This window comes from Drosophila arizonae, chromosome 5 (assembly GCF_054131065.1).
Source record: "Drosophila arizonae isolate 15081-1271.41 chromosome 5, UAZ_ARI_1.0, whole genome shotgun sequence".
Classification (NCBI taxonomy): Eukaryota; Metazoa; Arthropoda; class Insecta; order Diptera; family Drosophilidae; genus Drosophila; species Drosophila arizonae.
The window spans coordinates 18,616,378-18,640,941 of record NC_142925.1 but is presented as its reverse complement, the minus strand read 5'-3'; the positions used below and the strand labels follow the sequence as shown (position 1 = coordinate 18,640,941).

At 39.2% G+C, this 24,564-nt stretch overlaps 1 protein-coding gene across 6 annotated transcripts in view; it reads right to left on the bottom strand.

The window, feature by feature from the left end:
• Nucleotides 1-6,761: 6,761 nt before the first annotated feature.
• Nucleotides 6,762-24,564, bottom strand: part of side-VIII (sidestep VIII) — an 89,219-nt gene continuing 71,416 nt past the window's right edge. For 2 of the 6 annotated variants that reach the window (XM_089469368.1, XM_089469369.1), the window contains 10 exons: nt 24,033-24,247; nt 23,665-23,746; nt 21,815-21,974; nt 21,444-21,580; nt 20,924-21,112; nt 19,352-19,717; nt 18,973-19,256; nt 14,765-14,920; nt 10,520-10,885; nt 6,762-7,951 (listed from right to left, as the gene is read on the bottom strand). In XM_089469368.1, coding sequence (XP_089325494.1) covers nt 7,841-7,951; nt 10,520-10,885; nt 14,765-14,920; nt 18,973-19,256; nt 19,352-19,717; nt 20,924-21,112; nt 21,444-21,580; nt 21,815-21,974; nt 23,665-23,746; nt 24,033-24,247 — 2,066 coding nt within the window. In that variant the 3' untranslated portion in view covers nt 6,762-7,840. Of the gene's footprint in view, nt 7,952-10,519; nt 10,886-14,626; nt 14,921-18,972; nt 19,257-19,351; nt 19,718-20,923; nt 21,113-21,443; nt 21,581-21,814; nt 21,975-23,664; nt 23,747-24,032; nt 24,248-24,564 lie in introns of all 6 variants that reach the window. The other 4 variants (XM_089469370.1, XM_089469371.1, XM_089469373.1 and 1 more) reach the window with 3 other exon arrangements.

The window sequence follows — 24,564 nt, the reverse complement described above, 5'->3', positions numbered from 1 at the left end:
TGAAGAGTAAACAGAGAGCTTTATTTATATATATTTGTAATTAATTAATTATCATAATTTTTTAAAATTAATATTTATCGAGCCGAAGCTGTGAAAGACTTAGAGAAGCTTGAAGGAACAGATGGATAAGGAACGGCGCTGACTGAGGTAGAGCAATAAATTCTTATATAAAATCTCAGTAAAATGTAATGGGGCATATATATATTTGTCGGATATTTCTGCAGATTAGATAATGTTGTGGAGTGCAGCGTGTTCCTGCACTGTTGCCCTTCCTTCACCCTCTTGCTGATCAACTGTCCGCCTTTTCACTAGCACGTTCGATTACATCCTTCACAGCCAACATTTATCAGGATCACACTCGATATTAGTGTTAATTAACATCTTACTCAATCAATATCATCCAATACTATGCATGCACCGATATATCGATAGGATATTCTATTCGAATAATACTATCATCTCCGACATATGCATATGCCCTAAACACAATCGTTTGACTTTGGGGTAGATCATAAATATATTGAGCTTTGCGAATCATTCTCCAAGCTGGATTTAATTAACCTCCCTTTGTCCTGACATTTTCATAAGTAACTTAAAATGAAGTCACTTTGTTTCAAATGCTGGCATATATCAGTTTTGCGCATTTAATCTTTAAGCACATAAAAACTAAACAGCTTGCGCAAGCACAAGCAATTTTTTTCTTATGCACTTAAATATCATTCTCCGGCCATTCCGCATTTGTTTTTATTTTTTATTTTTCCTGTGGACACGTTGCTCGTATCGAGGCACACGTGCGTTCGACGCATCCCTTTTTTTTTATAAATTGCCAACACTTTGGGAACCTAATCATCACACTCGAAAACTGTGCGAGCTGTGGCCGTAAAAAACTCAACATAAATTAAAAGGCGCACATTAGTTAGTTTTGTGTGCCCAGGCAATCTCAGCTGCTGCTGCGATATGGGAGCCCTAAAGCAACCTCATTCACAGTCAGTCGCACTTTTACGATTTATTTACGATTGAAAGCCGCGCGTAGGCAGAGCTCGAGTCGAACCCAAATCCGAAGCCTAATGCGCATTGAATAAAGTACTAAAAAAATAATTTGCCAACTGTGGGGCGTATGAACAGTGGCCCGAAACGGGACGTAGCCGTAATACAGTGCGTCACTTTTCAAATTTTATGCGTATTACGTATACGCAGTGCGTGCTATATTCTCTTCCGGCTGGCGGCATGCGCACGGACTCGGTCCATGTTTAATGTTGTTTTGACGCCGCCATATTAACCGGAAAACGGTGCCGGAGCTCAGAGACAGGAAATGTGCACCGCCAGGTACTTTCTATGTAAATGTGTGCTCCGCCTGCCCGCCTCCGCCTCTGTCCCGTCCTGCATACGCGTGCTCGTCCTTATTTAACCCTTTTCCTTTATTCGTTTTCTCTTCTCTTTTTTTGCTGTTTGTTTGCCGGTTCGGTATCCCAAATATTTATGGCTGCCGGGCCTAGGCATATGTTTGCCTCCCGGCAGCGTCGCTCGGCAATTTATTTAACCTTCAAATGTTGTTAGCTGTCGCTGTCGCTGCGCTGCTGCTGCGTGTGTCACAAAGGTGTCGTCGCCTAAATGTGTGCCCCTGTTTCCGGGCCCCCGCTTCCTGCTGCCTGCCTCCTGCCTCCTGCTGCCCAGAGTCGGGCCGGGCCGGTTGTGCGTGTGTGTTTGCAGTCGCATTAAACGGATTTGTTTGCCTGAAATTTGCGTAGATTTGCTGCACATTATTTGTTGCCTTGTGGTTGCCTGCCAGTGTTTATTTGTCTGCCAATTTAGTTCTGCGGTGCGAGCCAATGTCAGGCATTCAAATGGGTTTTATGCCTGCCAACCGAATCAATAACTTAGAGAGAGAGAGAGGCAACAGATGTTTATTTTCTATAATATTTACTGCAACTAAAGTTATTAAGCAGCTTGATAGCTATTGAATGGCAATCAGGACTGACTTTAATTAAGCTAGGAACACTAAATTAGAAAATTAAGAATGGAAGGTAGATTTCAAGATAAAGAATAAAACTATTATTATTAATATCGATTTATTTTTGATAGTTTTGTTAATATTTTAACAAATAACTTGTTCTTAAATTTCTGCTATTTTTAGACATTTTTAATCTTATTTCGAGTTTAAACTATCAATTGCTTAGCTCATTTGTTTCATTGCTAATGTGAACGCTTTAGCAGGAAAATAAAGCTTAGGCAATTTCCATATAAATACTTATCCCTTCAGCTGAATGTCTAGAAGACCAAAGTCAAACCAATTTAAGCCTATGGAACTCTAGTCTGGGCACTGCCAGTTATTCCAACTGTAACATCATCCAGTGCACATTTTCCTCACTCAAACAAGGTAAGTCATAAAGGGCTCAGAGTTCCTAGGGTATATCAGCAGATTTCTAGATTAGATTCTGGATCGCATAGACAGAGACGCTCACACCCAATCGACCTTGGCTAGCATTAAATACGTTTTGCATAGCCAAGGCTTCCTAAATGTATTATATTATTATATTATATAAGTATTATTAGTTTGCATAATATTTTTAGTATTATATATATTATTAGTATTATAGTATTAGTATTATATATATTAGTATTATATATATTCGCTTAATTCTGCACTAAAATCAATTACTTGACTTGACTTGTAGTAACAGGTGTAATTTGGAGATAATTAAGTATAAATATAATAGAAAATAAGTATATAAATAAATATATAATTAAAAGTGCCTAGCTGAGACATTTTTTAATCAAGAAAAGTTTCCTGCTTAATGCCTCAAGGCTGAGCACTGTAGCTACACTCGTTTCTTATTGCTTTATATGTGTATGTGTGTATGTATGTTTATTTCATTCCTTCGTTTGTTTGTCTCGTGGCTGTGTCATTTTTATTTACAATAAATTGTACAAAACGGCCAGCGAGTGACCAAACTGGCCGAACAATAAAAGCGGAGGCATTAATCTTTTCTGCTGCCAACAGAAGTGAGGCGGAGACAGAGACAGCGACAGAGAGAGAGAGAGAGAGAGAGAGAGAGAGAGAGAGAGAGAGAGAGAGAGGACAATGTGCCCTTTTGCTCAACTGCTTGCCAATTTCCGGTTGCAATGCTGTGCATTTCCGGGTATACCCGGCGCTGTCCTCGTGTCCCGATGGCCGCGGCGATGAAATTGCTTAAATGTAAATAAATCAGTGGTAAGAAAATTTCAGTGGTCAGCGCGCACGACGTTGCAAGTGTCGGCTTATAAATCAGGCAGCTGCAGTGCGCTGAACAAAATGGCTGACAGACAGGACTGGACAGGGACAGCAGCAGAGACGACTTGGGTGTGAGAGAGAGGGCGAGAGAGTGGGAGCTATGCACAGACAGAGAAGAGTGGCGCAGAGTCGCATTAATGTCGGCTTAAGTGTGCGAGTGCCAAAAAAATAAAAAATAAAAAGAAAGAAAACATTGCGTTAAAAAAAAGAACTTAATTGCATGGCGTTTATTTAATTTCCGCACACTTTGAAGCCGTTTTATTAGCTCGAACGGCGCATAAATCACACGAAGTGCGCGCAACAGAGCCAAAAGTCGTTTGTCATTTTTAACAATCAATTAAAAGCAAATGTTGCATAAATACATGAAAACTTTACCAATGCTGGCGCTTCAACCAATTACAAATTGTAAACGAACTCGGTTTGCCATTTATCATCGTTAGATGCAGAGCGAAAGAGATAAAATAGATAGAGAGAGAGAGAGAGAGAGAGAGAGAGAGCGCACGCTAGACAGACAAATTCGACTAATAAAAATCAAGTTGGACTGCTCCGAATGGCTGTCGTTAAAGTCCTAAATGCACTTGTGCCAGCGCCAGTGCAGCACGGGCAGCAGCTCCGTCTTCAGAGAGTGTCGCTCTCATATCTGCTGAGTGGGTTTGTCATTCAGCGGCGAGGACTGCATTTTATTCTCAACAGCTTTGCTCGTAAAATGTTGCCTATACTCGGTAAACATTGAGAATTGAGTGCGCACTGGATATTGCCTTATTTTATTACGAGATGTCTGCTCGCAAGTGTCTTCAGCAGAAGAGAGTTTAGTAAATATGGAGAGAAACTATGCAACTTCTTTCTTTTTCTTTTTTTTTCTTTTTAATACCTGATATGTATAGAAATTGAAATAAATTAATTTCAAATGTGGGCATATCAAATATGAAGATAGCTGATCGAACTTGTTTCATCCTCCCTAAGCAATAATCGGAGAGACCCAAAGCGCATTATTTTATTAAGAAATGCTAATGGAAACAAACGGAAGCATAGCTATTTAAACACAAACTTTTATGATCTATAAATATATAATATATTTAAATATACATTTTTTTTTTATTAAATTTTTATATTGAATAAGAATTAATATAATAATTTAACATATTTTTTCCTATATAAATTAAATTTTTTATAGCTCTATTCAAGGAATAATATATGATATATAAAAGAATAATTTACAGGGACCGCAAATAAGAGTTATGAATATAACATAATTCAGGCTCAGAAGAAGCCCCAAGAAGGGAGAGGAAATTACACAATTTTTTTGTTTTATTGAGGAAGCGCCAGAGCAGCTTTTTGCCCTAATATTACACATAAGTTATTTTTTACGGCAAATCAATAAAAGGATACACTTTTATTAAAGAAAAATGATTATTACAGATTAATTTTCATATAAAAATCAAATTATAACATTAAATTACTCAAAAAATAATTCGTATTTTTTTAATTTTTTGCTATAAAAGTTATAATCGCTACGATCCCTGATATTTTTTATATAAATATATATAGATTAGATTATTAACTTTTTAAAATAATATATATATTAATAAATTATTATTAAAAAAAAAAAGTTTATCTGTAGTGCAATTGTTAATTATATATGTATATGTAATAGCTATTTACTTATATTTGTTCCCTATATGCATTTCATTTTTATAGAGTACACGCAATTTTTATTTAATTAATGACGCAAAAATAATACATTTTCATATATATTTGCCTACGAATATTTGATTTTTTGCACTTTTATTAGAAATGAATTGTGAAAGCTACAGAGGTAAATTCTCTGGAATTTACCCATTGCCATATGAGATACAAAGACTCTTGCTATCCAAATGGCATGCATATCAGCTTCAGTTCAGCTTACGCATACACATATACATGTATATGCATATACATATATATTTATATGTATACGCACATATGTATGCACATACTGCAATTCTTTTTCACTTTCCGTGTGAGTGGGGCTAGGTCATAAAATCTAAATAAAATTCGTCAGGCAATGCATTTAAAATTTTTGTTGTTTGTAAAACAATTTAAAAGTTTTCTATTTATTATTTTCTTTATTTCATGCTATTTATTTATTTTTATTTTATTTGAATGAATACTCATCTGTGTTTGCTATGAAAGACAGAGAAAAAAGTTGAATTCAACTTTTGGCTCGTTTAATTGCCGCTTGATTGATGACCCTTGGGGCGGCTGCCAGACAACAATTAAAACAACAACAACAGCAACAACAAGAACAGCAGTGAGCAGACGCAGCAGGAGCCTAAACAGCGTTTTAATTTATAATTTATGTAGCGAATTTTGATTAATTGATTTCCATTTGCCGTGTTAGAGTCTACTTTGGTCGTGTTCGGGTTTGGGTTTGGGATTGGGATTGGGTTTTGGTTATCTGCCCATGGGCGGGTGTGGCTTTGCCGTTTGACATGTGGCCAAAATTAATTTGATGCCGCTACCTGCTGCTCCTTGAGCCGTAATGTACAGGTATTCACAGTGTGCCAAATATTTGCATCTATCCAATCTCTTTGCCAGTGTGAATCTCTCTCTATGTGTGTGTGTGTGTGTGTTTAGCTTACCTTTTGGCATATCTTCACATCTACACAGCTGCGCCGTCAAAATTTACAAGTCATCGACGTTGCGGTCAAAATTTGCATAATTTGCTTTCCATGTAGGCCCAGTCATAATTGATTGTCTATGATCTGGCCCGGGCTCGGCTGGCAGAGTGGGCTGGCGGCTGGGAGTGACTGCTGAGTGTCCACCTGCAGGCTGCCTTCACTATCATTATGCGCCGCTGTTTAGTTGAGTTCCTGGCTGTTTGCACTGCTTAAGCGAAAATGGTGTTAAGTGCTTTCGCATACAAAATTTACATGGCTGACAATTTTTGAACGATGTATCGACAACGTTGTTGCCGTTGCCGTTGTCGTTCTACTTGTTCTCATTGTTGTCGTTGCTGTCGTTGTTGGCTGTTGTGGTCGTGTCGCCCGGCTTGACTTCCGTTTCCGTGTGTTTGTGCACGCGCCCTGTCAATATTTGGCATTTGCTACACGGCACACGACACACCCAATGAGCGTTGCGGCGCTGCCACGCCCCACTGTTTGTCGCCGCCCACTGCTGCGAAAATGTTTGGCTACCTCCAATTGCAGCGTTCTGCTGATGCTGTCCGCCCCGCCCCCGTCAAAACTGTTTGCCTTCCGGCAGCGGCAGCAGGTCAATGAACCCCATGCCACAAAATGTTGCAAGGTGCAAAATGAATTTCTTTGAGTGGGGACTCCGTCTTTGTTTTAAATACATTTTATTTAATTTAATTTATTAACTATGTTTTATTTTATAAATGTTAAACTTAATGCTAAATACACGTTCGTCAGTTAAATATTTTACATGCAGTTGCTTACGATTTAAGTATGTTAATTAATTAGTTAATTCTCAGTTATTGTTAGTGAGTGTGTTTTTTTTTTTCTTTTTTAATTTCATTTATTTATGAGTTAGAGTTGAGTGTTAAATGTTTTCGTTTTTGATACCAAGATTGGCTTTTTCTTCTTCTTTTTTTTTTTGTGTTTTTTGTTTTCTCTTATTTTCTTTTTACGTATAAAATGCAAACGTTGCGTTGCTAAATTGAATGAATTTCTGTTAAGTTAACCATTTATTATTAAGTTCACTTAAATGTAGCTTGCTTTTAAATTCTTTATGCCTCCTCCTCCTCCTTCTCCTCCTGCCTGACGTTTGACGAGTATGTAAACAAATTGTCATTAATTACATTTGCTGCTATGCTAAATGGGCCTTAAAACTAGATGAATTTGATTTATATATGTGTTGCTTGTATGTGTGTGTGTGTGTAGTGTGTATTTGTGTCTTAAGAACAAGCTAAATTTATTTATTTTCATTTCATTTCCGGGCAGCTCTTCGCTTCCTCTTCAACATAAATTAACAACAATCATGAATTCATTTAACTTTAGCTAAAAGTTGTCTAGATTTTGGCGCTTAAAGCTGTTGTTTAAAAATATATTAACAATTCAGTGTTCACATCGTACATCTAAGTTGATTTTCATGTATATATTTATATATTTATTTCGAGCTCTAAGGTTTAGTATTCGATTTATACACGGGCGCTTAAGTCTAATGGATTCATTTTCATTTTCTTTTCCTTTTTTTTTTATTTTTTTTTTTAAGAATTTTCCCTTTCTTTTTTCTTAACATTTTACATGCATATTTATTGTTATATTTTTGTTGTTTGTTATTTTACATTATTTGGCGCATTTTCGTCGTCGTCTCCCTTTGATGCATTAAAAAGTGCTACCCAATCGCTCAGTATTCAATGTCAACCTCCACGCTAAATGCTTTGCTGGCAGCTTGAATTCAGTTTTCTATCTCAATTCATCCAGCGCACATCACATAACTTATAGTCAATTTCATCCTTTACTAACTTCTCGCCCAGGTTCGATTCGATTCGATTCGATTCGAGTTGATTTGATTTGATTTGTGGTCGGCTTAGATCATCGACTGCTGCTCGGCTATCAGCACTCAGCGTCAAAATCGTGTACCCGTGCCATGATTGCGATCCTGGCTAATGAGCATCTCGTCGCCGTTCAGCTGGTGGTGCAGCTCCTCCGGCACGGTCTTCAAGTGCTGCGGCTTGGCCTGTGGGTGGAGCGTAAATGAAGAGTGAAACCTTTATTAATATGCAGCTCGGCATTTCATTGGCAATAACAATTTTCCATTTGATGATTAAATAATATCGGGAAAATCAACATTTCATAGCCGGCTATTTAGTATTATGTTTATGTTTGTGCAATGACTAATCCATAGATTACCATTGCGTCAAAGGCAAACAAGGAGCAATAAAAGTAAAAGAAAGGAAAACAAAAAGCAGAAAGAATCGAGCCACGGCCGAAAACACACAATTACACTCACACACACACACATACAAATACACGTTAAGAGCGATGCTTTAAAATTAACGAGGCGCGCATTATTTGAGTACCCGCAGCTATTACGAATTCACATTTACCCCCCCGCCCCGCCCTCCGGACGACTGCCTGTAAAGTGCCTGGCGCGCTTGGGTAACTGGGCGTATGCGTGTTATTTGGTTTCGTTCAGTGTACCGCTGCGCTAAATCTAACCATTTGCTGGTCGCCAGCTCCCCAGGCAACACCGCAACAGTCACATGCAGAGCGCCAGAGCCAGAGCCAGAGCCAGTCCAGCCGTTTCAGTCCAAGCCCCATGTCCTGGCTGTCGTACTGGATTTGGTGCTGTGTTTTCGGTTGGCTTTTGCGCGCTTCGCTGCCTTTTGCCTTGCATTTTTCAAAAACTCTCGGGACCCAGAGAGAGAGAGAGGGACAGAGAGAACAACAACTCACTCAGCGCTCAAGGAATGGAAAAAAATGTACATTGTAAATTCCGTTGCTGTTGCTGTCCTTTTTTTTGCGGACCATAATAATTGCAATCATTAGAGTCAAAAGTTGCCACACCGCAGTGTCCTTTGGCGTGAAACAGTTGCAAAAAAAAAGGAAGAGAAGAGAAGAGGACAGCCGAGAGCGAAATATATACGAAGTTCATGTGCTGTGAATTGCAGCAAGCAGCAAGCTGCCGGGACAATGCAATGGCGGCTATGCCTGCGCCTGCAGCGCTCGCCAGGACGAACGCAATGCGCGTCGCCAAGTGTACATATAATGGCATATTTATAGAGCAAATGACATAGACAATAAGAGTGACAGAGAGAGAGAGAGAGAGAGGGAGCGAATGGGATAGCACATCATTCTCTTTTTGCACTACTTTTACTGCGGCTGTCATTTTTATGCACGCTCTGAGGTCATTTACCGCTTTGAACTTTTGCCGTTGAATTCGGGCTTAAAATTTAAGCAGCCAGGGATCAAGAGGTTCGCTAAAAGCAAAACGGTGAAAAAATAGTTCATGTTGTCAAGCTGAAACTTGGCAGGAAGAAAAAAACTATTTTTTTTAGGAATGGTTAAACTTGTTTTTAAGTTTTTAAAATAAAGTCACCTTCCAATCATATGGGAACAATATGGAGAAGAATGAACGACTATCTGGGGCTTTTGCAGGAAAACTTCATCAGCATGTGCTTAAGAAAACTCATACTTAACTAATACAAGTTTTGCTAAGTTTAGTAAAAAGTTTAAAAGAGTAGCCAAACTTGGGATACGAAAACAGATTCGAATGATTAGGGATCTATGAAAGAGCTGATAAATGATATTATAGGAGCTCATTTGTAAATATGCTTTTCTTTAATTTATGGTTCAATGGATCCATCTGGCAGCTCTATATCTTTTGACACAGACGGTTATGGGAGAGATATTATATGCAGAAAGGGCTGTCGACAAATCTATTTGAACCAAATAAAATGATTATTATCATCAACATTTCAAATACTATATTTTACATAAAAAAAAAGTTGGTCTGTCGAGGGTACTTTGGGGGTATTTAGATGGCTACGTCGCATATGTTGATATTTTATAGAATAAGATAAGTGTGATCTATAAAGCTAGTTGTATCTTTAAGATACAAACAACTAATCTATCTTCATATAGTATGACTAATTCATCATATCGTAATATCATAATACAACAATTCATATTTCATTCATTAACATATCAGTTTGATAAAAGAAAGCTTCCCAGAAACGGACTCTAAACCAGATTATAATCCGTATATGGTAATATTATTAACATAAAAGAGCAGAAGTAAATTCATGCTAAAGTAGCCTAATTAACAAACAACCCATTTGGTTGTTCATCTTGTGGCTGTTTTGTTTATCTTCTTGAGCTCCGCACGCAGGTTGGCTGGGTGGCTGATGGCTCGTGGCTCGTCGGGTGGGTGGATTGGTGGGTTGGTGGGTTGGTGGGTCGGCGCATATTACTTAGCAATCCCTTGAGCAGTTATCAGACCAACCGCAAAAATCCATTTTCTGCCCCAGTGGCTTCAATTTATGAAAGGGAACAAAAGATTTTCGGGGCATGGCGACCGGGTGTGCCCAAGATAAATGTTTACTCCAACCATCTACACGCCCCCAGCCGCAGCTCACCACCCTCACTCCAAGCGAAAAAAAAGAAAACTCACTTTGCATATTGATGCTTTCAACGTTTTGGACATTAAGCGACTTCCTCAACTGGCTGCTATCAACAAGCAGCCAGAAGTCGCTGCCCAGTAGCTGCCCAGCCGGGACTAGAAGTACATCAAACAGACACTTACCACATCGCTGCCATAAAGGCTCATGCCGACGCCGACGCCGACGCCGACGCCAACGATGCTTCCGTTTCCGCCAGCGCCGTTGGCCGCTGCCTGCTGCTGCTGCTGCTGCTGGAGCTGCTGATGCTGCTGAACGACGGGCCCATTGCCGGGCGCGGCTGTCGAGGATGTGGCCACCAGTCCCATGCACGTCACCGGCTGCAGCAGCCCATCTCCCGTGGCTACCACGCTGTGCGCAAATATGGGCGGCGGCGGCGTGGGCGAGAAGGTGGCCAATTGTGATGGATGCGACATGGTGACACCGGTGATGGTGCTGTTCGTTCCAAACATGGGACTCGTTGAGTACATGGGGTGATGTGCCAGATCGATCTATATATATGTGTGCGCGCGTGTGAACGGCCATAGAGAAATGACAACAAACAAGAGTGTAAGGGAGAGAGAGAGAGAGAGAGAAAGAGAGAGAGAAATGTGGAAAATGTAATGATTTATATGCAACAATTTCAGCGCGAGCTCGTGGTTTTGTATTTGTTTTGTGATATAGCGCAGCTGCTTACTATTCGCTCTGCTGTTTTACGTCGCAAGTTAGATGGATGGGCACTACATTATAATATAGCAAATATATAAAACAACTGAAACTTGTTTGTGTTGCAGAAATAATTTAAAATGTTTATTCTATGAACCAAAAATTTATTTCACATAATTTTAGTAACTATTTTAAATCAAAGATATAATTTATTATTAAATTAGAAAAATATTCAAAAAATGGTATTTATACGGAGTAAAACTCAACTGAACCACCATACAAAATTATTTCTAATATTTTGCTAGGCAAGAAAGATTTAATTAAAATGAATTATTTTCAAAAAAATATATATGATTTTATTTAAATTAGAATTTTGTAATTAAAAAAGAACTCACTGTCGTTGGCCTTCATTTTATTTTGAATATATATTCTATTTTTTAATAAGTTATATGTTTTATACGTATAATCTCAATAGACATTTACATAAAAAATATATAATTTTTTATCATATATAATTTTTTAATTAATTAACAATTTTGTTTTAATTGTGTTATATAAATGAAATTAAGAATAAAAAATTAATTTAATACATAAATATTTTTAAACCAATTATAAATATATAATTTCAAGTAAATAAAGTAAATATAATAATATTTGAGATTATATTAAAAACAAACATATAATTGTGAACAAATTATTTATAATAAAGATATTATTATTTATAAAAAATATATATATTTTTTTTTATTAATAATAGAGATATTTTATTTTTAATTAAATAATTTTTTCTCTCGAAATTTTATTTTTTTTTAGTTTTTTTTTTTTTAAATAATTTAATATTGAAAAATTATATTTAATGTGAAGCTTACGGAATAATTTCAATTTTTTTTTTTAATTATGAATATTATAAATAATTTATGAATTAATATTTTTTAAATTGTTGGAGTAGCCCTCGTTGGCTATTTTGGCTGGCTTACACACTCAAATCAACACGTGCGTGTTCTCTGCCTATTTATATGCATAGGAATACGAGAGGCTGGCGGTGCGTTGTGTACCTAGGTGTGGCTGCCTCTTACCACAGAGAGTGTTGGTTGTTGCGGAGGGGGGGGGGGGGGGGGGGGGGGGGGGGGGGGTGGAGGCACCGCATTTGCAAGCGTTTGGCTCTTGTGTTTTGCTATTTTGATTGTTGTTGATGTTGGTATTTGTTATTGTTGTTTCTAGTTAATAATGCTGCGCTTGGCGTTTATTTAGCCAAAACGCGCGCTGCGCCCCGCCCACCAACTGGATCCTCCTCAAGGCGGAATTACGCGCGTGTTAGTGTTAGTGTGTTAGTGCGAGTGTTAGTTGGCCAAATGTTTGTGCGTGGCATATTAACGCTTATCCACGTGCGAATGTGTTGGTGCTCGTGCACTAAAGTGTGGTCAGAATTTATGCACTCGACGTGCTTCTAATGAAACTAATTTCAGCGTAAAATAAATTCTCATTGCTTGGCATAGATCATGATCACAGCAAAAGATTTCGTGGATTAAAGAAAGAAAAAATCATTCTTAGTTGGAAATAATAGCTGCAGATAAAATTTATTTAATTGTTTTTGCTAAAAGCAGAGTATTCCTTCTATATATCGAATATGCGATAGTTTTTGCCTGAAACAGTCGGGGCTAAGCTATAATTCATTGCAATAATTTAAAGGCCAAGTCAAAGAAATTGCCGTTTAAATAGTTTATGCCAATAAAAATATATTTCATAAACAAGATTAGAAACTGCATTAGGACCGGGCAAAGTTTGTGTTTCTAATTGCATTTGTGCATCACACACACACACACACACACACACACACACATACGCAACTAAAGAATTAAAATGCAATTGGGCTGCCATAAATATTGCTTGGGTTCAATTTGAAGTCAAAAGCTGATTAAATTATTTGTTTTTGTCAACACTCTGCCAACTAGTCGAAGCCCCAATGGACCCAAACACCCATTGTAAAACTCTGCCGCAAAGCGCAGTTGGAAAACTTTTAAAACAAATACCAATTACAACAACAACAACAGCAATGAGCGCAAGAGGAAGAGCGGCTGTTGCTGAAGCTGGACAAAGTACATACGTATATAATCGAATTAAAATAATTGCCATGAAAATAAAACAAAGAACTAAAATCAACAGCAAACATTTTGCCTGCTGGCCAGTGTGTATGGCTGAAGAGAAGGAGAGGGGAGAGTGAGTGAGTGAGTGAGAGAGAGAGTGCTGTGTACAACTTTTCGATAAATGACAATAAAGCCATACAATGTCATTAGGTGAATGGTTTGGCCTCGACTGCTCCCTTGCTGCTGCCATTCAATGTGCTTGCCCGCTCCAGTTCCTCCACTTCTGGGTGTTATTGCTGTTGTTGTTTCCCATAAAAGTTGTTTGCAAATGCTCGCACACCGACAGACAAACTGCAGCTTAAGTGCATTTTAAGAGCTGACCAAAAACATCCATTCGCCAACAACTACGAATGCCAGAGCGAACAGAGAACATGCACATAACTCAAGTCATTACAATAATTGTTGAAATCAAAGCCAGCCGTTGGACAAAGAACCAAACCTGGCAGGAGCAGGAGCAGGTGCAGCAGGAGCTGCATAAGCCTGCACTGCAAACTGACATGGAACTGGAAGTGCAGCAGTCCAGGTGGAAGGACTCCCGCACACTGACCTCAAAGCAACACAGAAAATTCTGTGTTTCCAGTGAAATCGGTCGGAATTCTTGATTTGCTCTTGAAAGTGTTTTCAGCTAACGTGCAGCAGATTTTAGATTTGCGTTTTCATAACTCAGGCTGAGCAAATCATTTTTAGATTCAACTAAATAATTTCAATCTAATTATAGTTCACTTATGTCGAGTTCCTTGGATATTCGTAAGTGTATTTCAATGTTCTCTAACTGGATTTATTTGCGTATTACGTATACGTCCCGTTGGATGGCAAATGCATATGCAGTGCGAACAGCAGCAATAGTGCTTGATTCAGTTTCGCACTCACACACACACACACACACACACAGATGTTATCAAATCATATTGCAGCTGCATCAAATTGTCTTCAATACATTCTGTTAGTGCTACCCGGCGTATGCGTAATGCTGAGCTCATTTCTTCCTTTTCCTCTGCTGCTGCTGCTGCTACTTTTTTTTCCCCTTTTTGCTGTCAATGGAAGACAAATATTTGTGTGCAATGCATTGCATAGTTTTCGGAGCCAGCTGTCAGTTTATTGATTTGCCAGCTGTGCAGGGGATGTCTGAATGCGTTGGCTGTAATTGATTTTGGCTCAGCTCTGGAGAGAAGTAATTAAAAATCTTGTGGCAGCTTGTAATGAGTTATGTGTGGCAAGCTGAGGCAGTCATAAATAAAGGGCAGCACATCACGTAGATGCCATAGCAAAAACCAAAGAAGGAAGAAGAAAAATCAAACCAAATGTTTTCGAATTTATTAAAGCATAAATCATAGCACAACAACAAAATGAAATTAACAATGCAATTCAACTAAACAGCACTACGAACCGAGCAAAGAAATACAAATAAAATTAAAAATAAAACATTTTAGACTCCCTTCAGACACGCGTCGCATAGCCCTGCATGTAGAGCCCGCCAGTCCCGCCCACATTATCGACCACAGCGCCAGCCACGTAGCTGCTGCCCGACGCCGTGGCCGCCTGCAAGTCCGCCAAAATTTCATCATCCATCATAACATTTACCTGCGAGTAGATGTTCGGCTCGGCTCGCTTCAGGTCCGTCTGCCTCGGCCGTCCCAAGGTGGCGCTGCAATAGGGCGTCAGGCGCTGGACGCCGCCAACGCCAACGGCATTGCCCACCAGTGGGGCACCAGCCAGCTCGCTATAGCTGAGCTCAGTCTGCAATAGAGGGAGACAGATAGAGATAGAGAGAGTGAGAGTGAGTGAGTGGAAACTTTCAATATGCTGAGTCAATCACTTTCAATTTGCCCGCCAGTTGCATAATTGTCGAGTGTGAAGTTTGGCCACAGCGAAGCTAAGCAAGACCTGAGCTCTGTTCAAGCGTGGAGCGTAAAGCCCCAGAGGCTAGTGAGCTGTTCAAAGTGTAATTTGATTAAAATCAACTATATTTATACATTTTATCAATTGAGCTCTTTTGGGGCTCTCACAAAGCGCAGGGGTATTCAAAGGCGTTTGATTAGCTGTTTGTTTAAATAATTGACTTCAAGACTTAATGATAAGATTATAGCATCTTATAAAATATTGTATATAAATTTGAAGTTATGTGAAAGCAGCCGAGATAGCAAGTGGATTAAATAGTGGGTGTGGTAGTATAATTCATAAATATTCATAGGAATGAAGATTCATAATGAATGAATACAAAAATATTATGTTTTATATTTAATAAGACATTGAAAACTGAAATAATGAGCAGTTGAAATTTGTATTTTATGGTGTGTGTGTTATATTATCTTATATTTTGCAGGTAATTTTTAATTGTAAATATATATTTATTTATTAATTTTTATTTTTCGAATAATAATATGGATATTGTTAAAAAAAAAAAAAAATTAAAGTTTTTTCGTCTAATAAGCTTTCTTAAATTTGGCTTCATATCGAAGTAAATGTTCCGATTAAATGTTAACTGTTTCATTCTTTATGCTCTGCTCGGGAAATCAACAGACAAATTCATATTCACTCGCTCTTGCACATAAGACTTCTGCTCTATTATTTTTTTGCATTCCATTGATCGCCTTTAGTTCAACTATTCGTGGGACGCTCTCTTTATGAGCTTCGTTTTTAGAGAGATACGATCAAATTTCGTACCACGAGATTTAGCAAGTGCGACTAGCTCAAAAAGTCAAAAGTCTTCTCATTCTCATTCACATACACATATATTGATGTGCATAGCAATACATATTCATTTGACTCTAGTAATCGGGACCAAACGATCGCTAGCCGATGAGCTACATAAGGAACCGATGCAATGGGTTGCTCTCTGACTTATTTCTCAGAGTGTGAACGGAAAACACTTATTTGCAGATATTGAGAAACGTCCAACAGTTATTTGTGAGCTATACTTCAACTATATTTCACTCATGGTGCACACATACACATACATTCATACATAGGTAAAGCTCAAATAAATTTATAATATTTTCCTGAGCTCCTACTCTTCGCTTTTGTCTGTATATCCAAAAATTGTCTTCAGTTTTATAATATGTCTTCTTTGCAATAACTCTCTTTAAATTGTTATATCCTAAACAATATTATTTATAAATTCATCATTGAGTCGGTTATGAATTTAAATTAAATTTAAAAGAAATTGTTAGAGTCTATTCACTGTCTAATTCTATTTCTCATAATTTATAAAAAATTACTAAAGCTCATATTATAGAATAATTCCTTTCACCAGCTATTTCTAATAATATAATGAAAATAATAATAATATTAAAAATAGTAATTATTAGGCTTACAATTTTGCTCTATGACTGGATAATTCTTTACACTGTCTAATTCCACTTCACAACTCTCATTTTACGCTTTCAGCCAGAAATTTGAAATTGCTTAAATAGCCGTCAATCAATCAGTGCCTACGAATCAACAAGGCGCATTGTTTCACAAATTACATTTGAGCAAGCGAAATCTGTCTTAAAACTTGGAAAAATAATTTCTGAGCTCTGCTCTTCACACCTTAACCAGTTTTGTGTTGGTGAGGAGGCGGGGCAGGGGCAGGGCGCTTTGGGTTTTATGTCTTGCTGTGTGTACGGCACATAGCCAGCCACGCCCACTGCCACTGCCCTGGCGAAATGCTCACATGAAACGCCTGTTTGTAATGTGTCTGGGCTGTGTCCTGCCCTCGCCCCTTCACCTCCCGCCCAACCCCAGCAACCAGCAGCCACTTTCAGTTAGCAGCTGCAGCCACGAGCTGAGCACGGCGCACACTTGCCGTTTATTGCATTTTGAGTTTTCAGGCAACAGAAGCAACAACAAAAACACACACACACACAGACTCACACATACACAGTTAGATAGAAAGTGCGCGCAGCCTCTGCCAGCTTTGCTCCTTAGCGCTGCTTTTGCTCGTCTGGACGCTTGTCCGCCTGCAACTTATTTTTATTAAATTCGCAAATGGGAAATTTATATTGCTACAGCTACAGCTGCTGCTGAGGCTCTTCCTTGCCGGGCATGTCCTTGTTGTTGCCAGTGGGCGTGGCAGACACACACCCAAACACATACACAGGGGCGAATTTCTACTTAAATGATTTTCAAATTATGTTGGTTTTGCTGCAGCAACTGCGGCTGCTGCCACGCCCCCATTGCTCGTTGTTTTCTATTTATCTGCGCGACCTTCACCGATTTTGTCTGCTGAGTGTTTTGGGCGGATTTTAGCTTGCATTCTCGCCAAACGATAAAACATATACAAGTGTGTATATATATAAATATATATATATATATATGTGTTAGTATTGCTGTTGCTTGTTGTAGGTGTTGCCCATGAAATCGCATAGCTGGCGCCAAAGATTTTTTAGGACTTTCGTTTGTTGGTTTTTAAAATTATGTGCGATTATTTTCAGTGTTTGGCTGCCTCTAACCAGGTGGCCACAGGTCAAGGCAGGCTGACATAATTAATTTAATTCTGTAAATAGGCTAAGGAATTTTGGTATAGAATTTCAGTTTGCCTGGCTACCTAGCTGATTGATTAGCACAAAGAAAATTAAGTATTTGGATGGGTTTTTACTTGAATGGAATGTGGAAAATGAGTGGGAGCTAAGACTATAATAACTTACTCTAAAGTAATTTTATTTTATAGACTGATGAAAGCATAGTCCAGTTCATTAAGCATATATTTATAATCTATTCAGCTAGCTGAATTAAGCATCTTCAGCTAAGAAACAAGAATTCAATTCAAGTTTTAGAGATCATATGCAGAAGAATATCATAAAATTATTAATATATTCACAATCGACATAACTAATTGAATAAAATATATACATAATAATAGACTTGAGTATTTGTATAGCTCGAACATAATCTAGAAAATGACAAATGCCATGGATTTTTATATATGCATTATTATAGAGTATATAGAATAAGCTCAGCATTTTTAGATATCTGTCAACATGTATATATATGTATCTGTACATCTGACAGAACTTTATCTAGAGAATAATAAATATCTTGGAATATATATTTGTACAATCTTAAATTTTATACATATCTGCTATAGTTTTATACAGTAGAATATTCTTATAGCTCATATGCAGAGCATCAGTTGGCCATATTAGAAATGGTCGTGCAATAAATATTTTTATAGTTCATATGTAAAACGAGCTCAAAGTTTATAGAGATATCTACTATAATTTTATATATAGTCGTATATTCTTCTAGCTCTTATAGAGAGCCAGCTCAACATTTATCGATATAATTTTATCGATTTATTTTGATGGCAATTTCAATCGGATTGACAGCAGAGTAAGCACTCTTAGACACACTTCTTGCTTTAAAATACTTTTTTAATTTTTTTTCTTCCAGGGGAATACAAGAAAAAGAGGGAAGATTACTTTCATCTCGAATTTATTGATGGCTATTCAGCAACTATTTGTTGTCTGGGCCGCTGTGTCTGTCGATCCGTTTCTCTGGCAACAACAAGGTGGCCATCAATTGCGGCTTAAATAATAAACTGCTTGCTGGCCATAAAAACCACTTAACCCGAAATATGCGAAAAGTAAGAACGGCCACAGCGAGCAGCAAGTGGCTGGAGGGCTGGCTCGCTGGGCCAGGTGGCAGGTGGCAGGTGGATACATCTGTGGCCACCCTTGGTCACCCTGGCCAACGGCTGGCCACCCTGGCTATAAATTAAGATGGCTGCCAACGCGGCCATATTGTAAAAGGTTAAATGTTTGACTGTCGGCTAAGTGCGGATTAGGGCTCAGCCGGGCATAACTCACCTTCTGTTGGTGCTGCTGCTGCTGCTGTTGTTGCTGCTGCTGCTGTTGCTGCTGCTGCTGATTGGCATAAGCGCCCATTTTGCCAACGGGTATAAGCGTATTATATTGTATGTACTGGCCGTGGGCTGTGGGCGGGCCAGTCTTCTTGTCGACCACGGCATACGTGGGCATGATGTGATCGTAGGTTGTGGAGGTTATCACGGCGTTCTGCTCGGCCAATGCGGCCGTGGCATAGGCACGATTGTGGCCCTTTGTTGTCCACTCGTCGTCCACGTCGTGGCCATCTGCAAAGGAGTCGGAGAGTTCGAATCAGAGCTATGTAGCAATGTCCAGGAGTGGCCACAGAGCTGGCCAGCTGAATGCTAGAGGATGTGCCCACCTTGCGGTATTATGTCCGGATTCTTATCAATGCTGTCCAGGCTGCTCGTCACGTGGCACGTCTCCCGGCCGATGCGATGCATATCCTGCACTGATTGGCCACCATTGTGCGCCAGTGTGCCGATGCCCAGGCTGCCATTGTTGTTGCTGCCGAGAATGCCGAGGTTGCCGTTGCCGTTGGCGGTGCTGCTGCTGCCGCCGTTGCCCGGATGCGAGTAATTATTGCGATCGCGTCCCGACGAGCCGCGCACCCGCACCACCACCACGATGATGAGTGCCACCAGAAATAAACTGCCCACAATGCCGGCCAGTATGCCAAGGAATGGCCGGATGTCCTCGATGAGGGGCCCATTGGCCAGCGATAGGTCTGCGTGTCATGGACAGCAGTCGGTGGGGGTGTGGGTGTGTGTGTGTGGGTGGGAGCATAGGTCGGGCAGCATTTGGAGCAGAGAAAACAGAAAACGGAGAGAAAAAAATGGAAAAGAGAAAATTCGCAGGATAAGCGCGTGCTACAATAATTTTACGAGAATGCATTGCATATTTTTCTGCCTGTCTTTATTCTCGCATATTTTTTGTTATCCCTCTCACTCGACGGCTCTCTATCTCTTTCTCTTGCCTACCCCCGTTTTTGCTGCTGTTTTCTTCTTTGCATTGTTTTATGAGCTGCTAACTACGTTCCGTTGTCGGCCCCGGCTCCGGCTCCGGCCCCAGCCCCGGTCCCGGTCTCTGGACCCGTACTCATTGTTGTTGTTTTCGTTGTCGGTCCCCAGTTCCTGCTGCACGTGCTTGGAATTTAGTGCCGCTTTAATGAGCTGCATGTGTGTGTTAGTGTGTGTGTGTGTGTGTGTCCAGTACGTGTGTGGTCCGTTGTAAGCCGCTCAGTGTTAAGGTTGCTAATTTTTGTCTCAGCCGGCGGCGGCATGTCGAGCATTTTTAGTAGCCAAAGCCAAAGCCCAAAGCCAAAACCCAAAGCCAAAACCTAAAAACCCGAAAACCCAAAGTCTGAAACAGTTGTTCAAAAATGCGTCCGGATTTATCGTGCGAACTTCGTTAGTCACATTTCAAGAGAAACTTATTCAAATCGTATGCAAAGTAAGACATCAAATTGAAAAACTCAAACAATACGAAACGGAAAATCAAATTTAATGCAATTTATTGAAATCAAATTGATAAACAACAAAACGAAAAACAAATTAAATGCTAAAGAAAATCTTGAAAAATAAAAAGATTAAAATAAACAACAAAATTATATGGGAAAAAAATATAAGAAATACAGCAAAAATATTTAAACAAAAATTAAAAACACTTAAAATAAATTATATAAAAACTCAAAAATTAAAATTAATAATTCGTGATGCAATTTTAATAAACAAAATATTTTTTAGATATTTGTGTCAAAACAAATTAAGAAATTAATAAAAATTCTAGAAAGTCAAAAGCAAAAGAAATTGTTTTAAAAATTATAATAAAATGTGCTCAAGCAAAACATCAAATTGTGTGTGTGTGCGTGTGTGTGTGTGTGAGCGCATTGTAAAGGTTTAAATGAAGATCTTAAGCTCAAAGTAGCCACTACCTTCATCGTACGCCCCTTTGCCCACGCCCATAAACTCATCCTCGTCGCATATGCAATCGCTTGTGGTTGCCTTTGATGTGCTGTGTGTTGCTGTAGCTGTTGTTTTTGTTTTTGTTGCTGTTGTTGTTGTCGGTTGACTGCCATGGGCAGGCTTAAAAGCTTGATAGGATCTGGTAAATGTTATTTGAACTGAAAGCATGCAACCAGAGTGTAAGAAAGAAATGTTAGAGAAAGCAAAGAACTTAAAGCAAATTAAAAGACAAATCAAACCGTCTGGCTCACAGTCAGTCAATGCGTGAGTGAGTGAGTGTCAGGAGTAACTGTAACTGTAAATGTAGCTGTAGCTCTGTAGTTGTAGTTGTAGCTGTAGCATCGGCAATTAATTTGTAGGCAACGATTGCCGACTGGCCAGGACATATCAGGACATGCATGAAATTGCAAACCCATTCGCCCAACCATCTCGCCCCGCGTCAACCACCAGACCACTCAGTGGCAACCCCATGCATGTTCCTTGACTCACCCGTTTGCTTCTCCGGATCCTTCAGCGTGTAGACCTGCAATATAGTCGCATTGCTGCGCCCCTTGCTGTTGTGCGCTATGAGGAAGACATTGTAGCCCATGCCCGGCTGCAGGCCGCTCACCTCGAAGTAGGGCTTCCTGTAATGCGCGTCAAATCGATATTTGAATGTTCCAGGCAGCAGCCGCACCAAAAAAGAACGAGAGACGATAAGTGAACAGTGCCTGGCAAGGATACGGATTGCGTCCTGTGTCTATGCGTTGCACATGCCTCGTTGAGTCATGTTGTGTAATGCAAAAGTCACAAGGCGTGTGATTTAGACTCACTCTTCCTCTCTCTCTCGCTCTCTTCTTCTTCTCTCTTCCGTTACTCACTTTGATTTGTAAATTTTGGGATAGCGCGTCGTTCCGTTCATGTAAACCTCCATGATAAAGTCCTGCGGCAGGCCACCATCGAAGCCCTCAACGCACTCGATTTGAAAGCCGGACGATGTCTGATTGAGCAGCGTGCAGTTCAACAATGGATCCGGTTCGCCTGTTCGAGCAGACAATTTATTTTTAGATTTCTTCGTATTGTTATTCAGTGCTTAGCTTAGCACTGATGCAACAAATTGCCAAAGTTGCACGTGATTGACGCAACTGCAATTGCAACGGCAACTACTACACTAGACTACATAAATTGTGACTTTGGAATCAATAAGCCACAGTGTAGCAGCAGCAGCAGCAGGAGCAGCAGCAGCAGCAGGAGCAGCAGTCGTGGCAAGCAGCGCCAAAGCCATCAACAAATCGGCACAGTGGGACACCTGCGACCCGAACTAAGCACAAACAAAAACACAGACAAACACAACAATTGGAGTGGGCCACAAAGTGGCAGAGCGAGCGTCAGCTATGAACCTTCGCATACTCTGCCATGGCAGGTAAATTCTAGTACGAATCTATTAAAGTGCAACCATTGAAGCCACAAACGTAATTATGGAAATGAAAGCGAATGCTCATTAGTAGATCCAGAGTGAAGGCTGAAGCTGGTGGCACGATTCATAATTATTTGAAGATTATTCATATTTGAAGTACGCTCTGTGTCTACCTGTGCAGTGGAATGCTCATTTTGTGAAGAAATGCCCACGTCTTACAAATAGAAATATAATTTAAAGACCAACAACCAGTCATGATTTAGGCATACGGAATAAACAGAAATATACAGAAAAATATTCTGATAACATATTTCAATTTTCTATTTGCTTGGTATCTATTTCAATATAGAATATTGCTCAAATATATTTTTTGCTATAAATAATGAATACAACTATCCTTTATTTAATTTAGAATTTAATGAATTAAAATAAAAAATAAAAGAATGAATAATAAATTAGTTTTGAAAAATATTTATTAAATATTATTGAATATTATTATTATTTTGCATTTTATTTGCTTTATGCTCTTATTTTTGTTATTATTTATATTACTTGCTTAATATACTTAACTTTCTTTTATATATGTATTTATATATATATATATAATTTTTTAAGTTTTGTTGTTATTGTTTTGTCTTTTATGTATTATAATAATTATTTGTATATATTTTCTACCATTTTATATTATTTTTATTTTATATTATTTATTTTATGCTTTACTATATTATTTTTATTTTTATTTTATATTAATTATTTATTTGCCCTACTAAATTTATTTCATTATATAGTTTTTTTTTTATAGGATTTAGTATCATTTTTGTAGTATTTTTATGAATTCTATTTGAGCAATTTACCACTTGAATTGAGCAAAAATACAGAATAGAATTTTAATTTTTTTTCAGTTATGAAAAAAAATCAATTGCTTTCATTTTGTTTATCCATTTGATTTCAAAGAATTTTATTTTCAATTTCTATTTATTTATTTATTTTTCATTTTATTTAAAAGACTTTTCAAAAATAAAATATCGATTTATGCATGTAAACCAAAGAGCAAATGCCAGCAAATTGTAACAAATGCTAACAAGAAATATAAATCATAAACAAGCCACATTCTAGCTGCATAACAGTTGAAACTGAAAAATAGAAATCGAATGCCGAAATAGTCGCATAACCTGAGCTACCCTAAACGCTACAGTTTGGTAAGCGAGCCGCTGTGCGGAAATGAGAGCAACGGGACAAACACGTGGACGGCACGCAGGTGGCCCGGGCACGTCGGTTGGCTTCTTTCCGTGTATGCTCTGGGCTGTTACTCACCTGCTGGCACTATTGTGTACACGCAGGGCTCGCTTTGATCGCCAATTTCGTTGCTGGCCCAGCACAGGAGTGTGCCGTAGTCCTGTGAATGCCCAAATAAAAGAGTCGACAGTTAGTAGTGTATGCATGCGTGTGTGTGTGAGTGTGTGAAGCCTGGCATGAGTGACAATGGAATGGTATTTCGTTGGCTTAATTTATGCATGCAATGCGGCGTTGGCGACACACCTTTTCGGCCTTAATTGAAAATTCAAAACCGCAATTCGTTTGGAAAATTATGTGACGCCCAGCCGAGGAGCTGAGCTGAGGCGGCCATGCAGTGATTTATGTGACCCCAGTGCACTGGGCGTGAGTGAGAGGGGCGTACTTACGTTCTCCACCATGGGCGTGTAGTGGGCCACACTGCGGCCGCGGTCGACGGCCACCAGCGATGCGGGTATATCAGCTGTCTCGCCCTGCGTTGCATTGAATTTCCAGACGTATGTTGCCTCCGCGGGATTCGCATCGATTTCGCATGCAACTTTAACGGTCTCATGGCGGCCCGAACTGTACGTGGTGCGCTGTCCGGCACGGCAAACGGGCGCAACTGAAATGGAGTTAAAAGTTGGAGTTGGAGTTGGAGCAGCTTCAGTACGTGTCTGTGCAAATTGGCAACGGCATTTGCATAATTAAAGCAAAACATTGCGAAACTTGAGTTCAATTTGTGTGCTCAAATGGCCAGCGACCGAGCACTGTGCAACAAAAGGCGCTCGTTTGCAACGTTCTGCTCAATTTTCTGTGCGGCAACTGAAACTGACAATTGGCAGCAGACAGCAGGCAACTGGCAGCAGGCACTGGCAGCAGCACTGGCAACTTTTTAAAAAACTCTTAGCAGCCATAGTAGCTAAGCAGCTCCCTATTGAA